General features: G+C 38.1%; 1 protein-coding gene across 9 annotated transcripts in view; it reads right to left on the bottom strand.

Annotated features, from left to right (window-relative positions):
• Positions 1-15286, bottom strand: part of TASP1 (taspase 1) — a 295816-nt gene that overhangs the window by 188847 nt on the left and 91683 nt on the right. For all 9 annotated transcript variants that reach the window (XR_013441943.1, XR_013441945.1, XR_013441944.1 and 6 more), the window contains exon 8: positions 9418-9524. Coding sequence is in view for 6 of the 9 variants with exons in the window: in XM_078056923.1 (XP_077913049.1) it covers positions 9418-9524 (107 nt within the window). In the remaining 3 variants the exon portion in view is untranslated. The remainder of the gene's footprint in view (positions 1-9417; positions 9525-15286) is intronic.

Here is a 15286-nt window from a genome sequence, read left to right as displayed (position 1 = left end):
CATGTTCTAATAATGAGAGTTCATGACAATACTGTCGGGGGAGATCCAGATGCCAGTGCAGGAATTAGAAAGGACAGAAAAGCATGCTAAAAGGTACCATGCATATGTGATCGGCAAAACTCATACTGAAGGAACCTCCACGGGACAAACAGTTCAGGTTCTCTTACAGAAACACAGTCCTCACTTTGCCTAGTTCCAATATTTACCAATTTCAGTTACCACAGTTAAAATAGTACCAGTCACTCAAAAACATGGTTCAAATTTCAGTTACCATAGTATATTAACTATGAATAAGTTGCATGAAGTACAGATTTCATTGCTAGCTCTTCAGTTCACAGGTCACTATGTAAACATCAGAGGCTCATCGTGATCAGTAACCAATCATGTCGCTTCCTTCAAGGTCTGTCAGTGATGGGTCACCATGCACAGACAGCAAAGTGTATAGCTGTGCTGCCTCCTTGTCTCCTAGTGATAAATCCATATGACATTTTACCAGAAAATGATAATCAAAAGAGGGAACTGGCCAACAATGATGAAAGTGAAGCAAAGAAACAAAAAGTGATGATGTTGGAAGTAAAATTCTAATCAAAAATAAATGAAGTTATAAAGAAACTGCTGACAGTGGGAACGTTTGACACTGACACCATTCAAGACACTTTAGATCTACAGTCAGAGGAACTTAGTGAAGACAAATTTATTAATAAATAAGTAATGTGGCTGTGATAAAAAGGACAAAGATGTCCCAGAAGAAGTGATGTTGGCAAAAAAAAAAAAAAAACACCTGACAGTAAAGTGACTCTAAGAGAAAGACAAATACATATGATTTCACTTCTGTGTGGAATATTAAAAACAAAACAAGTGAATAACAACAACAAAACAAAAACAGACTCATAAATACAGAGAACAAACTGGTAGTTGCCAGATGGAAGGGGGGATGGGAGGTGGGCAAAACAGGTGAAAGGGATTAAGAGGTACAAACTTCCAGTTATAAAATAAGTAAGTAATGGAAATGAAAAGTACAGCACAGGAAACATAATCAACAATATTGTAATAATGTTGTATGATGACAGTTGGTGACTATACTTATCATGGTGAACATTGAGTAATGCACAGAATTGTCAAGGCATTATGTTGTACAACCTGAAACTAATATAATATTGTATGTCAGCTATACCTCAATAAATCAAGAAATAAACTGAACCTGAAGGAGAAAGAATGAAGGGAGGGAAGCAGGAAGGAAAAAAAAAAAAAAACTCTGGGAGATATTTCGCAACATGGAAAGAGCAAAGGATAAAATGTTGAAAGCTGATCCAAAATTAAAAAGGAGCTTGACAATTCACTTTGACGTAAAAAAATGCTCACTCCATATCATAAGTTACATAACAAGAAAGCAAGTGCTGTTCAAACTACTCTGGATACGGTTTTTTTTTTTTTTTTTTTTTAAAGATTTTATTTATTTATTTGACAGAGAGAGACACAGCGAGAGAGGGAACACAAGCAGGGGGAGTGGGAGAGGGAGAAGCAGGCTTCCCACAGAGCAGGGAGCCCGATGCGGGGCTCGATCCCAGGACTCTGGGATCATGACCTGAGCCGAAGGCAGACGCTTAACGACTGAGCCACCCAGGCGCCCCTGGATACGTTTTTTTTTAACACAAATAAAACACTTTAATTCTTATTGCCTCTAATGTTTCAAATTAGCATACTAATATTAGTTTTACTTAACTTTTAATCATTTCTCTATACATTACAGTATAAGAGTTACTGTACTATACATACAGTAAAAGAGTTTTTAATTTCTGACAAAAATGTTTGAAGGTCAAGGAACAAGTGTAATTTTTTGTCATTAAGATCCCTTCGCACAGTTCCAGCTTGCACATTTTTATGGTCCAGCACTATCATGCAAAGTATGGACTGTCTATATACCATAAGGGAAAGAAGTGGGTAAAAGAAAAATCTAGAAGAGTTGGGTCCACCCAGAAAGGGGAGTGGAACAGAGTAAACAATTACTATTCTTATATTATATATACAGCACTATAGTTAAACAGTAAATGTTTCATTCTCCAGCATGTCTTCCCTCTAAGTCATGAAAAATAAACAAGGTTGAAACACATGCCACTTACCAAGAAAAGACAATTACTAAGAATTTATATTCCTCGTGTTTTAATATTATATCTTAAAATCTATATATCCTGAAAAGTCAAAATAAAATGTGTTTTTATTTGATTTATGTGTAGTTTAGCTTCTTAACCCAGTATCCGTTTATAGTAATAAGGGACATGTTAATTGTGGGGAAGGAAATAATAAAAACTTTCTCCCCTTACACTATATGCTATAAATTGCCTACCTAACCTCTTCTCCCCCTCCTTTGACAACAAAACCACTATTTTGTTTGGGAAGACAAAGTGTCCAGCAGCAAGCCATGAGCTATATAAGACAGTCATTACGATAACCCACTCAACTTTCTAAGCTCTCTTACAGCCAAGAAAAGCCAAGTGACTGAATTGTGCCCCTTCTCCTCTACTCGCCAAAATATAACTAAGGGGAAGTCTATAGGGAGACTCTGGAAAACTTTCGCATCCCAGATTTAAAAAGTAACCAATACATCTGGCAATAGTCTCCCCACACCCATCATCTCGCTTCTTCTCACCTCACCTTGAATGCAGATGTGACATCTAAAATTGTAGGAGCCATATTACATCCATAAGGTAAAAGGCATGAGATAAAGGCCCAAGAGAATCCCAGATATGTTGGCTCTAGCATCATTGGAAACCTAAGCTAACGCCAACAACCAACCATCTCCAAACTTTTTATTATATGGCAATAGGCCAGGGAGAAGGAAGACAAATATGCATATCCTAACCACAATCAGGTTTTCTATTGTTTGCCGCCAAAAACATTCCATGGATTAACTATTCTTATTTTAAACTAAGTCAAATGTAAATGTAAATGATCAAAGACTGAGAAAAATAAAAACACTACAATTTAGTGAGATAGCAAGCTATTAAATATTTCTCTTGCTTTAATTTTTATTTCTTAGTATTGTGGCAATGTCGGTACAATCAATTACTTTTTTAAAGAATAACAAGAAATATCAATGCAACAAAAATTTCTAATTGATTTATTTTCAGGATTAAAAATACTGACTTACTCTACCATATACTCTTCAAGATAATGTTTGTCTCCTTCAACACTGAGTAACAAAAAATATCAACACTAGGAAAGTTACCAAACACTCTATTCTTTTTATTATATTTATATAACCAACTCATAGGTTATATTATATAGCTGGAACAAACAGTAGTCCTGGGCCTCAATCAATGCTGGCTAACTAAAACTATGCTGAAGCTACACACAGGATAAGGAGAAATAAACTAAATACACGTTGATTTAGAAAATAGCTATTTGTCTTTTCCTGTCATATCTCTAAAAAATTACTATACTTCTCTTAAAAATTATAATTTTCTGCCCCACTGGCTCATTTTCTGGGGGTCTTTTCTTTCTGTGAGCATGTTTTATTATCTTTACTATTGAGATAAGGCCTACCAAGGCTATGCAGCAAACATCTATAAAACAAAGCCTCTGGCCAGCATCTTTCTTTAATGGCAGGGGCTTGGGTCCCCATCATTTTTTGTAGGCCAGTGTCAAACACAGAGCTTTGTATGTATTAAAGCTCATATATTCTGAATATTAAAAATATTTTCCTGTCAGAAAGGGGAACCTCCTACACTGTTGGTGGGAATGCAAGCTGGTGCAGACACTCTGGAAAAGAGTATGGAGGTTCCTCAAAAAGTTGAAAATAGAGCTACCCTACAACCCAGCAACTGCACTGCTGGGTATTTACCCCAAAAGATACAAATGTAGTGATTTGAAGGAGCACATGCACCCCAATGTTTATAGCAACAATGTCCACAACACCCAAACTATGGAAAGAGCCCAGATGTCCATCGACATGAACAGATAAAGAAGATGTGGTGTATATATATAATGGAATATTATGCAGCCATCAAAAAATGAAATTTTGCCATTTGCAATGATGTGGATTGAACTAGAGGGTATTATGCTAAGTGAAATAAGTCAATCAGAGAAAGACAATTATCATATGATCTCAGTGATATGTGGAATTTGAGAAACAAGGCAGAGGATCATAGGGGAAGGGAGGAAAAAATGAAACAAGACAAAACCAGAGAGGGAGACAAACCATAAGAAACTCTTAATCTCAGGAAACAAACTGAGGGTTGCTGGAGTGGAGGGGGGTAGGAGGGATGGGGTGGCTGGATGATGGACATTGGGGAGGGTATGTGTTGTGGTGAGTGCTGTGTATTGTGTCAGACTGACGAATCACAGACCTGTACCCCTGAAACAGATAATACATTATATGTTAATAATAATATAAAATAAAAAATAATTTTCCTGTCCTTTAAGATATCTAAAATACTCCACCCAGGGTAATTAATTTGGGCAGTTTTCTTTCCCTTCCTCCCTTTTTTTTTTTTTTAAGATTTTATTTATTTATTTCACAGAGTGAGATAACGAGAGCATGAACACATGCAGGGGGAGTGGAAGAGGGAGAAGCAGGCTTCCTGCTGAGCAGGGAGCCTGATGCAGGGCTCGATCCCAGGACCCTGGAACCATGACCTGAGCCGAAGGCAGACGCTTAACGACTGAGCCACCCAGGCGCCCCCCTTCCTTTTTCTTTTTCTTGGCTAAGTGACTTTAAGGATGAAGGTCACTGTGGCAAAGACTATTGTGTCTGATTAAGTCAATGATAGCCACAAAGCACTTGAACATCTACTATCACTTTTGTTCCCCGAGAGAATATCACAATTTTCATTTAAAGATAAGAAAACTGAGCCTTCAGGCACCTGGGTGGCTCAGTCGGTTAGGCATCTGCCTTCGGCTCAGATCATGATCCCAGAGTCCCAAGACTGAGTCCCGCATCACACACCCCACTAGCGGGGAGCCCACTTCTCCCTCTGACCCTCCTCCCTCTGTGCTTTCTCTCTCACTCTCTCTCTCAAATAAATAAAATTTTAAAAAGAAAGAAAGAAAGGGAGAGGAGAGGAGAGGAGAGGAGAGGAGAGGAGAGGAGAGGAGAGGAGAGGAGAGGAGAGGAGAGGAGAGGAGAGGAGAAGAGAGGAGAGGAGAGGAAGAGAAAACTGACCCTTTGTATGTTAAATTACTCATTGAATTCACAGACCATAACTGACAATGGTAGAGTCTCTTGACCTCAGATCTCTCTCTCTCTTACTATGCCATGGCAAAACTTCTCAAGAGTTATCTTCACCCTTGTTCTCCTTGATTAACCCCTGCCACACTGGTCCACAATCCACTATGTCACAGAAACTGTCCTTATCTAGGCCCACAGTCTCCGGTTGCTAAATTCAATCGTCAGTCCTCTGTCCTCTTAGCAGCGCTCCACCCAGGTGATGAGTTGCTCCTCTCTTGGCTTCCTAGACACTCTCCTGGTGATACAACTGTCTCACTCACTGCATCTTCTTTCTCCTTTGCTGGGTTTTCCTCTTCCCAACTTGTACATGTTGAACTGGTCCAGGGTCCAATTTTCAGACCCCTATCTTCTCTCACTCCTAAGTGAGCTCATCTAGCCACATGTATTTATATTCATTTTGATGCCAATAATTTCCAAGTGGGAATCTCCCTTCTGATCTGTCCATAGCTTCAGATGCATATAACCCAACTCCACAGTTAATCTTTCCTCCTGCTATATCAAGCTTTTTATTGAAAAATCCTCCTAACCAGTATGGTGAGTGGTTGGTTAAATTTTTCAAAAGTTGAATATTCTCTGGGTAAAGTGAAGAATCATTTAAAAACAAAGTACACATAACTTAAACATTTTCTTTTTATTTAAAACACAAAGCTTCATTCATTAGCCAATCTTTTTATATAAGACCAAAACCTTTTCTTTGAATGCAGGCCCACAACTAAATGTTCCGTATCATCTTTCTTACATAAACTATACTACACTGAATTGTCCTGTGATTTCAAGTTTCGTTTTATCTAAAATAGAACAAGAACATAAAGACACAAACAACACACCCAGAATGCTTTTAGATTTTTATGATTTTTCTCAATCTTTTACAGCTGGCTTGCCTATACTTAATTCTATGGCAATTTTTTAAGAACCAACTCTATTTTTTCAAGTCAGCTCACAAACAACAGTCTTCATTTTCAAACCCACAATTCTCTTTTTAAACTCAGTATTCATCAGTTTATGTGATGCTTAATGAATTATTTAATTACAATGATAATTACAATGATAATAACAAGCATAATGGGGCTCTTGGTGGCACATAATTCAACTGAAAGGAGCAGAGGAGCATGGTACACTAAATGATGGTCTATTAGCTTTAGGGTGTTTAGGATGCTGTTGGCATCAGGTAATATGTCTTATGGTGAAAATGTAAAGTATTGGTTAATCTGAGTCCATTAAAGGGAAATGGCGCAAATTTCCACTTCCCACCTCTATCACCATGAAGCCATGCCTCCTCCAGGCCTCCTCACCTCAGTAAAGGGCACTACTCAGTCACTGAAGCTAAAACCTTTCATTCTTCTCTCTTCCTTGCCAATACCTAAGGCAGCAATACTGCCTGTCTTTCTAGGAACTTTCAAAAGATATCCCTGATATATTCGCTTCTCTCCAATTTCACCCCTATCAGTCCACATTGTCCCCATCTCCCAACTGTAATAACTTCCTAACTAGTCTCCTCACTTCTCTTCTTGCCCCCACCCTCGATCCATACAACACAAAACAGCCCAAGAGAACTCGGTAAAATGTGAATGAGACAGCATCACTTCTCTACTTTTAACTCTTCAATGGCTACTCATTATTCACGAAATAAAATGGAAACTCCTTGCCATATCTACCAGATCCTAATGGAGCCAGCACCTAGCTACCTCTCCAGCTTCATTTCATACCATTCTCCCCTTGCACTCTGCTTTAGGCACACTGATGACTCTTCTCCATCCCTCCAATATGCCAACTCCCCACCAGGGCCATTGTACATGCAGTTCATTCTGCCTGGAATGAGTTCTACTGACTCTTCATAAAACTCACATCTTATTTTTCAAATATTATGTCCTCAGAGAGACCTGTCTTGATCACTCTAACTAAAGGAGTCTTCCTTTGGGGCTTTTTTGTGTCTCTCACATCCAAGTTACTCTGTATCACATCATCTTATGGGGAGTTTTTTCCTTCCTAACAGTTACCAAACATGGTAACTAGCTTACTTAATTATATACTTCTATGTTTCTGTTTCTATCCACTAAAATGTGAAGTTTCATTATTGCATGAATTTCCTCCACCTTGTTCACCACTGCTTTTCTTACTACCCAGCTCCATACCAAGAGTAACTGCTTAATAAATATTTTCTGAAGAAAAAAATGGGTCTTCTGAATAAGACCCCCTAAATATATTCTCTATGAGATCAACTGGTACTTCTCTGCATAAAAATCCTAAACTCATATCCAAAAAAAAAAAAAAAAAAAAATCTGTATAAGAATGTTCAGAGCAGAGGCACCTGGGTGGCTCAGTCAGTTAAGCGTCTGCCTTCAGCTCAGGTCATGATCCCGGGGTCCTGGGATCGAGCCCCGCATCGGGCTCCTTGCTCAGCAGAGAGCCTGCTTCTCCCTCTCCCTCTGCCTGCAGCTCCCCCTGCTTGTGCTCTCTCTCTCTCTCTCTCTCTCTCTGTCAAATAAATAAATAAATAATCTTAAAAAAAAAAAAAAAGACCGTTCAGAGCAACTTTATTCACAATAGTTAAAATCTGGAAACAAACCAAATGCCCATCAATAGGAGAATGGAAAAACAAATTACAGTATACTCATACTAGGGAATATTAATTACTCAGTACATAAAAAAGAATGAGCCAGTGATAAGTGTCTCAAAAGCACTTTGTGAAATCAACCAAACAGAAAAGAGTACCTTCTGCATGATTTCAACTATATAAAGTTTAAGAACAGTACAAAACATCTATGGTGAGAAAAATCAGAGCAGCAGTTGCCTGTAGAGGGTGAAGACTGGTTGGAAGGAAGCACAAAAAGAACTGGAAGTGTTCTACATCTTGACAGGCGTGTGGGTTACATGGGTATACATATTTATAAAAATGATTAAATTACTCACTGCCATGCAAATTGTATCACAGTTTTTTAAAAGGTCAAAAGTCTTAAATTTGCTCACTCAGATATCACATGGGATAAAGAAATCTAAGAAATGGAACCACACTACTATCCATTTTCACCAAGACCTACTTACTAATTTGTTCATTCACCTCCTAATTTCCTACTCTTTTTTGGCAGAAAAATGAAAAGATTTGGACCAAAATGTTTGATTAATTGTTCCTTGTAGCAACATACTGGGAAAATATATATCACTATGAAAGATAACTTATGCATTTATATAGAGTAAATAATATAAAACTGTGACAGAAAGCATAAACCAATATATGAGCAATTATAAAAGGAATAACCAATAAAGAACATTAATGAGATGTCAAAGTACATCAAATGCCTGTGATGTGAGACACCCATCATGAACTGTGTGATAACAAACCCCCAAGCTACAGGCTGAGCAAGAATGTTGTGGCTTTCAACTTCTGTCTCCCCCTCAAAACACCTAAGAAATGTGACACATAGACTCATGATGGTACACTAATGTGCAAAATGCAAACAAAGAATGCAAAAGACTAAGAAACAGAGACATGTAATTAGAATGTAAAAATATCTACATGAATCCAATATATACATTTCCTTATAACACACTCTACCCTCTAATCAGCCATGTTAAGAATCATTATCTAGAACTGCAAGAACCAAAACAGTAGTCATGGGCCACATGTAGCTACTGAGCACTTAAAATGTGGCAAGAGCATATGAGAAACTGAATTTTTAATTTTACTAAATGTTAACTAATTTTAATTTTAAAAACATATTCAATTCAATTACTAGAAAGTTTAAAGTATGTTTAGAATAACCTGTTATGTAGACCTACTTTTTCAACTGTCAATTTTATGAAATTTAAGTACAAACCAAATATTTCTAATGAAAACTTAGTGCCATAACTGAGATGTGTTGTAAGTATAAAATATACACTGGTTTTAAAGACTTAATTAAAAAAAAAGAAAAGAAAAAAGAAAACTCAACAGCTCACTAATAATTTTTTCATTGGTTAAATTTTTGAAGGGACATTTTGGATTCACTGGTTTACATAAAATAATCATTAAAATTAATTTCACCTGTTTCTTCTTACTTTTTTAAGATGTAGCTACTAGAAAACTTAAAAGTACATATGTGGCATGCATTATATTTCTACTGGAAAGTACTGTTCTAAAGCTTATATGTCTAAATGCAGATATAGATATCATTATGATACATTAATGATTAATATTTCAAACACCTCCTGACCTTTTCACTTGATTGTCTTCTTTTCTTTAGTTGAATGAAATCTGTTTCCACCCTTTCTGCCAGCTCTAGTTTCCTCTTGTTTCTTTTAAATGCAGCTAAACTGAATCCTATAAAAGAAACATTAAAAGTAACATTTGAGAAATATTAAGGCAATGAGGTAATGAGATATCCTGAAGCGCCTTCCTTAAGAATGTTGAATAAAGGGTTAAAAAAGTCTTTCCAGGGCGCCTGGGTGGCTCAGTTGGTTAAGCGACTGCCTTCGGCTCAGGTCATGATCCTGGAGTCCCTGGATCGAGTCCCGCATCGGGCTCCCTGCTCGGCAGGGAGTCTGCTTCTCCCTCTGACCCTCCCCCCTCTCATGTACTCGCTCTCTCTCATTCTCTCTCTCTCAAATAAATAAATAAAAATCTTTAAAAAAAAAAAAAAAAAAGTCTTTCCAATGTACACTGAGGTGGTAGGAGAATAAGAGAAATAACCTAAGGTTAAAGAAGTAAGAAAAAGGTTAAATCCAGATAGACAAATGCGTCCTGAAGGTAGATGGTACCCAGAGGTATCTGCTAATGCATGCTACTGCCAACTTTGGTTTTGAAGGTCTCTGTGCATAAAGGACAAGGAATGAAATCTGGGGACAATACAGCATGAGAAAACATATTAGAGATTTTCCCACAAAAGAAAGTAAGGTATCTCAAGGAGTAACATGACCCGTGAAAGGGAAAACTAGAAAAGGCCACTGTATACAAAGAAACAGGAAACTTGCAAGTTTCAGCTATGGCTATAAATGTAAAGAAGAAAACACTCACTAGAAAATTCATGAACAAAAACTACGTTCAGACAAGTTTAAGGGAAAATTCTTATTATCTGTGTGGTCTGAAAACACACACACACACACACACACACACACACATACACACAAGTGATCTTGGTGTTGCAGAGTTTCAAAAACCCATCAAAAAACAAATGCAAATACTCCCTGGAAAAACACATGTTAACTTACCAGACCTCAGAGAATTCCCACATTCCAATTAACATGAGCCCAACGTTTAAAAAAAAAAAAAAATTTACAAAATACATGAGAAATGAACCACCAAAAATAAGAGACTAAAAGCCAGCCAAATATAAGAAAGCATACCATGACCTACAAAGGCCTCAAATAATGGAATAATCAGATATAGAATAAAAAACATATTTATGCTCACAGAAATTAAGAAAAAAGATACTGAAAATATAATTAAGGGACAAAAAATGATAAAATGACCAGGCCGACTTAAAGAAGAATAAAATGGAGCTTCTAAAAATAAGAAAAATAATAATTAAAAATTTTAAACTTGACATATAGATTTCAACAGCCTAACTAGATTCAGCTGATAAAAGAGAAATTATAAACTAGAATATAATGCTAAAGAGATTATCAAAGTTTTCTGATAATGGCAGACTAAATTATTCAGAGTAATTCTCCTACTTAATTTACTAAAAATGTTGGATAAAATATGAAGAAACACCACCTTAAAAACATTAAAACCTTATAAAAACTACCAAGCTAAATTCTGGGGTAAACTGAGGACTAATGCTATTATTATTGTACTGTGAGCATTTGCCAACACTAGTACACGTGAGTTTGGTTAAATGGCATCAAAGAGAGACATAAGTCAAGCCCAGAGCCCATCAGAGGTGACAGTTTCATAAGAGACACTTCCCACAATAAGCTGGGGATTGAAAGGGCTAATGCTCTCACAGTGGAGCTGATTCAGAACTATGCAAGTCCTCTCTTACCTTCTATCCCAACTCCAAGTACATTCAAGCAAGACTGCCTTGGAACAAGGGGGAGAAAAGAATAAGGAGGAGGAAGAGGACAGGGATAAGAGGACTTAGGAAGAAAAAAACTACCACTGAGAAGTCTGGAGTTGACTGAAGCCCTTGCATAGTGATTTGCAAACACATAGTCTGGGTGGGTCAGGGAATGTTAAGCTTTGAACTAAGTTTAAGCAGATTCTGATTAATGGTGTGTAAAATAATAGAAAATATATATATTGTTCTCTGCCCTTAGTTCCTGGGAAAGATCTCTTAAAACCCTTGTAATTTCCTAAATTATAAGACCACTAGGACCATTTTTTGTTCTAATATTTGGTCTTTGACCCCAGTTTCTGACAGAGCTTCTAAATCCCTTGGCATTTCTTGGGTAATATGAATGTCTTTTGTTTTAATGAGGTAACTCTCTTAGTGGGCTCCTAGATAGCATCAGGATGAAGACGGGTCACCAGAAAGACTAAACCATAATTAAAAGCTTGAAACTTTCACCCCATCCCCATCCTCTGGGAAGTAGGGAAGTACTGGCAATTGAGTTAAAGACTGAGCATGCCTACATGATGAAACCTCCATAAAAATTCCAAAAGTACAAGGTTTGGGGACCTTCCAGGTAGCTAAACATACATGTCAGGAGGATGATACAAGTTAATCGAACCCAAGGATGAGGTCATGGGAACCTCTGATTCATAGCCAGTTGGTCAGAACTACAAGTGACAAGCTAGACTTTCAACTGGTATCTAAAGAGGAAGTGGTAGATTTATGAGACTCAGCCCTAACCTGTGTGGTCTACACTAACTCTGGCTGTAATCAGAATTGAACTGAACTGTAGGACACCCAGATGTCGCTGAAGAATTGCTTGGTGTAGAAACCCACACATCTGGTGTCAAAAGTGGTGCAGAGAGGTTTTGGGGTTTTTTTGGAGGGGAGGGTTTGAGAGCGAGAGAGAGCACGAATGGGGGGCAGGGGAAGAGGGAGAAGCAAACTCCCCACTGAGCAGGGAGCCTGACATGGGGCTCGATCCCAAGACCCTGAGATGATGACCTGAGCCGAAGTCAGATACTTAACCAACTGAGCCACCGAAGTGCCCCAATGTAGAGAGTTCTGAATATGATAGTAGTATGAAAGTAGAAGAGGAGTGTTTTTCCTATAAACAATGCACACACAACTGGCAAAAATATATGCAAAAAATAATATCTAAAGAAAAATGCCTTCATCCTAGCCCATAGTGAAACTACACAAATAATTATTCAAGGGCAATGATAAGCACATAGTCAAAAATAATCAGGCACCAAAAAAATGGGGCACCATAAATAAGAACATGCAGGAAAGAATTCCAATTTGGATCTAGATACCAGAATTATCAGGCACAAATATAAAACAAGTACACTTCTAACGATTAAAAAAGATAAAAGAACATGAAAAACATCTACATATCATACTATAAACTAAAAGAAAGCAAAGACTATTAAAAAAATAAAACAAAACAAAAACAGAACTTCTAGAAATGAAAAGATAAATAACCAAAACTAAGATCTCAATGTACATGTTTGGTAGCTGATAGGATACAGAAAAAAGAGCTGGTGAATTAGAAGACTGATCGGAAAAAAATTTAGCCAGAATGCAGCTAAAAGAGATTAAATGGAACTAGAGGTATTATGATAAGAGAAATGAGTCAATCAGAGAAAGACAATTATCATATGTTCTCACACACATGCGGAATTTAAGAAACAAGGCAGAGGATCATAGGGGAAGAGAGGAAAAATGCAACAAAATGAAACCAGAGAGGGAGACAAACCATAAGAGACTCTTAAACTTAGGAAACAAACTGACGATTTCTTGAGGGGAAAGGGGGAGCGGGTTGGAGATGGGATGGCTGGGTGATGGACACTGGGGAGGGTATGTGTTGTGAATCCTGGATATTGTGTAAGACTGATGAATCACAGAACTGTACCCCTGAAACAAATAATACATTATATGTTAATTTAAATAATTTAAAAAATAAAAGATATAAAATGATACAAAACACAGAAGAAACATTAATAGGGTAGATAATGTAAGAAGGCCTAATATTTTGTTTAATCAGGATTTCAGAAGATGAAAGTAAAAGAATGGGATAAAGGTAATGTTTTAAAAAACTGAATAAGAGGGATGCCTGGGTGGCTCAGTTGGTTAAGCCTCTGCCTTTGGCTCAGGTCACGATCCCAGAGTCCTGGGATCAAGTCCCACATCAGGCTCCTTGCTTGGCAGGAAGCCTGCTTCTCCCTCTGCCTGCCACTCCCCCTGCTTGTGCTCTCTCTCTCTCGCTCTCGCTCTCTCTCAGACAAATAAATAAAAATCTTTAATAAAATAAAATTAAACAAAAAATAAAATGAAATAATAAAAATTAAAAATGGAATAAGAATCCAAAATTATAAAAGCCAGTAATTGGGAGGAGGAGCAAGATGGAGGCGAAGTAGGAGACCTAAATTTCGTCTGGTCCCAGGAATTCAGCTAGATAGGTATCAAACCATTCAGAACACCTACAAACTCAACAGGAGAAGAAAGAAAAGAATAGCAGCAACTCTCTGAACAGAAAAGCGACCACTTTCTGGAAGGTAGGATGTGTGGAGAAGTGAATCCGAGGCAATATTTGGGAAGACAGATGGGGGGCAGGGGGAGCCGGCTACTGGCAAGTGACAAAGCAGCGGAGCACAAAATTGGAACTTCTAAAAGTCTGCTCCACTGAGGGATGTCACTCCAGTGGCTAAGCAGGGGATGTAACCCATGCTGGGACAGTGTGGTCTCAAGACCCTCAGGGTCACAGAAAGACCAGGGGTGCCTGAGTGCAGCAGAGGTCCCAGGTATCGGAGCGGGGAAGCCGGCTGGAGGAGTGGGCTCGCAGCTCAGGGTTGCCATAAACCATTATCTGCGGCACAGTCGGGCCACTGCTCCTCCAGGAGGGACCCAAAAAGCAGCAGATCCAGGAAGACTCCCCTTCCTCCCCCAGGAGTGCACTAAAGGAATGTGCTCCACTAGACACAGGGTCATGTGCAAGAGATAGAAATGCTCGGTCAAAGGCCGGGTGAGCACGGAGTGTGGCTGGAGACCAGGGAGACAGGAGTGATTGACTGCTTTTCTCTGGGGGCTCACTGAGGAGTGGGGCACCAAGTACTCGGCTCCACCAGGGTGGAGATTGGGAGGTCGCCATTTTCACTCTCATCCGCCAAAGCTGTACAGAAAGCTTGAAGGGAACAAAAGCTCCCGAGAGCAAACCCGAGCAGATTACTTAGCCCCACCCCTTGCAAGGGCAGTGAAATTCTGCCTCAGGCAAAGAAATTTGAGAATCACAACAACAGGCCCCTCCCCCAGAAGATGAGCAGGAACACCCAGCCAAGACCAAGTTTACCGATCAAGGAGAACAGCAGAACTCCAGCACTAGGGGAATACAGCACATAGAATTCATGACTTTTTTTCCCCATGATTCTTTAGTCTTTCAAAGTTAATTTCTTAACATTTATTTCTTTTCCTTTTTTTTTTTTTTTGAATTTTTCTTTTTCCCTTTTTCAAGCAACATCTTATCAATCCCGTTTTTTAAAATCTTTTTTATTTTTCATTTTTAGAGTTATATTCTATCCCTTCATTGTAGTTAACCTTATTTTTTGTATATATTTAAGTTGTCCTCTATTTAAAATTTTGGGATACATTTTCTTCTAACAGACCAAAACATACCATAAATCTCTAGTGTATGGCTTTATTCTAGTCTCCTGCCTGATCACATTCTCTCCCTTTTTTAAGTTCTTCCTTTTTTCAATCAACTTCTTATCAATTCCTTTTATAAAATCTTTTATAATTTTCATCTTGACAGTCATATTCCATCCCTTCATCATATTTACCCTTATTTTTGTACATATGTAAGTTTTTCTTTCCTTAAAATTGTGGGAGGCAGTTTCCTCTAACAGACCAAAATACGCCCAAAATCTTGTGTGTGGCACTGATCCATTCATCAGTCTGATCATATTTGATTATATTGGGTTTTTTTTTTCTTTCTTTCCCTTTCTTTCTCCCCCCCCATTTCGGTCTCTTCTGA

This window comes from Halichoerus grypus, chromosome 10 (genome assembly GCF_964656455.1).
Source record: "Halichoerus grypus chromosome 10, mHalGry1.hap1.1, whole genome shotgun sequence".
Taxonomy (NCBI): Eukaryota; Metazoa; Chordata; class Mammalia; order Carnivora; family Phocidae; genus Halichoerus; species Halichoerus grypus.
The sequence above is the reverse complement of the archived record's forward strand: the minus strand, read 5'-3'. Positions and strand labels throughout refer to the sequence as shown.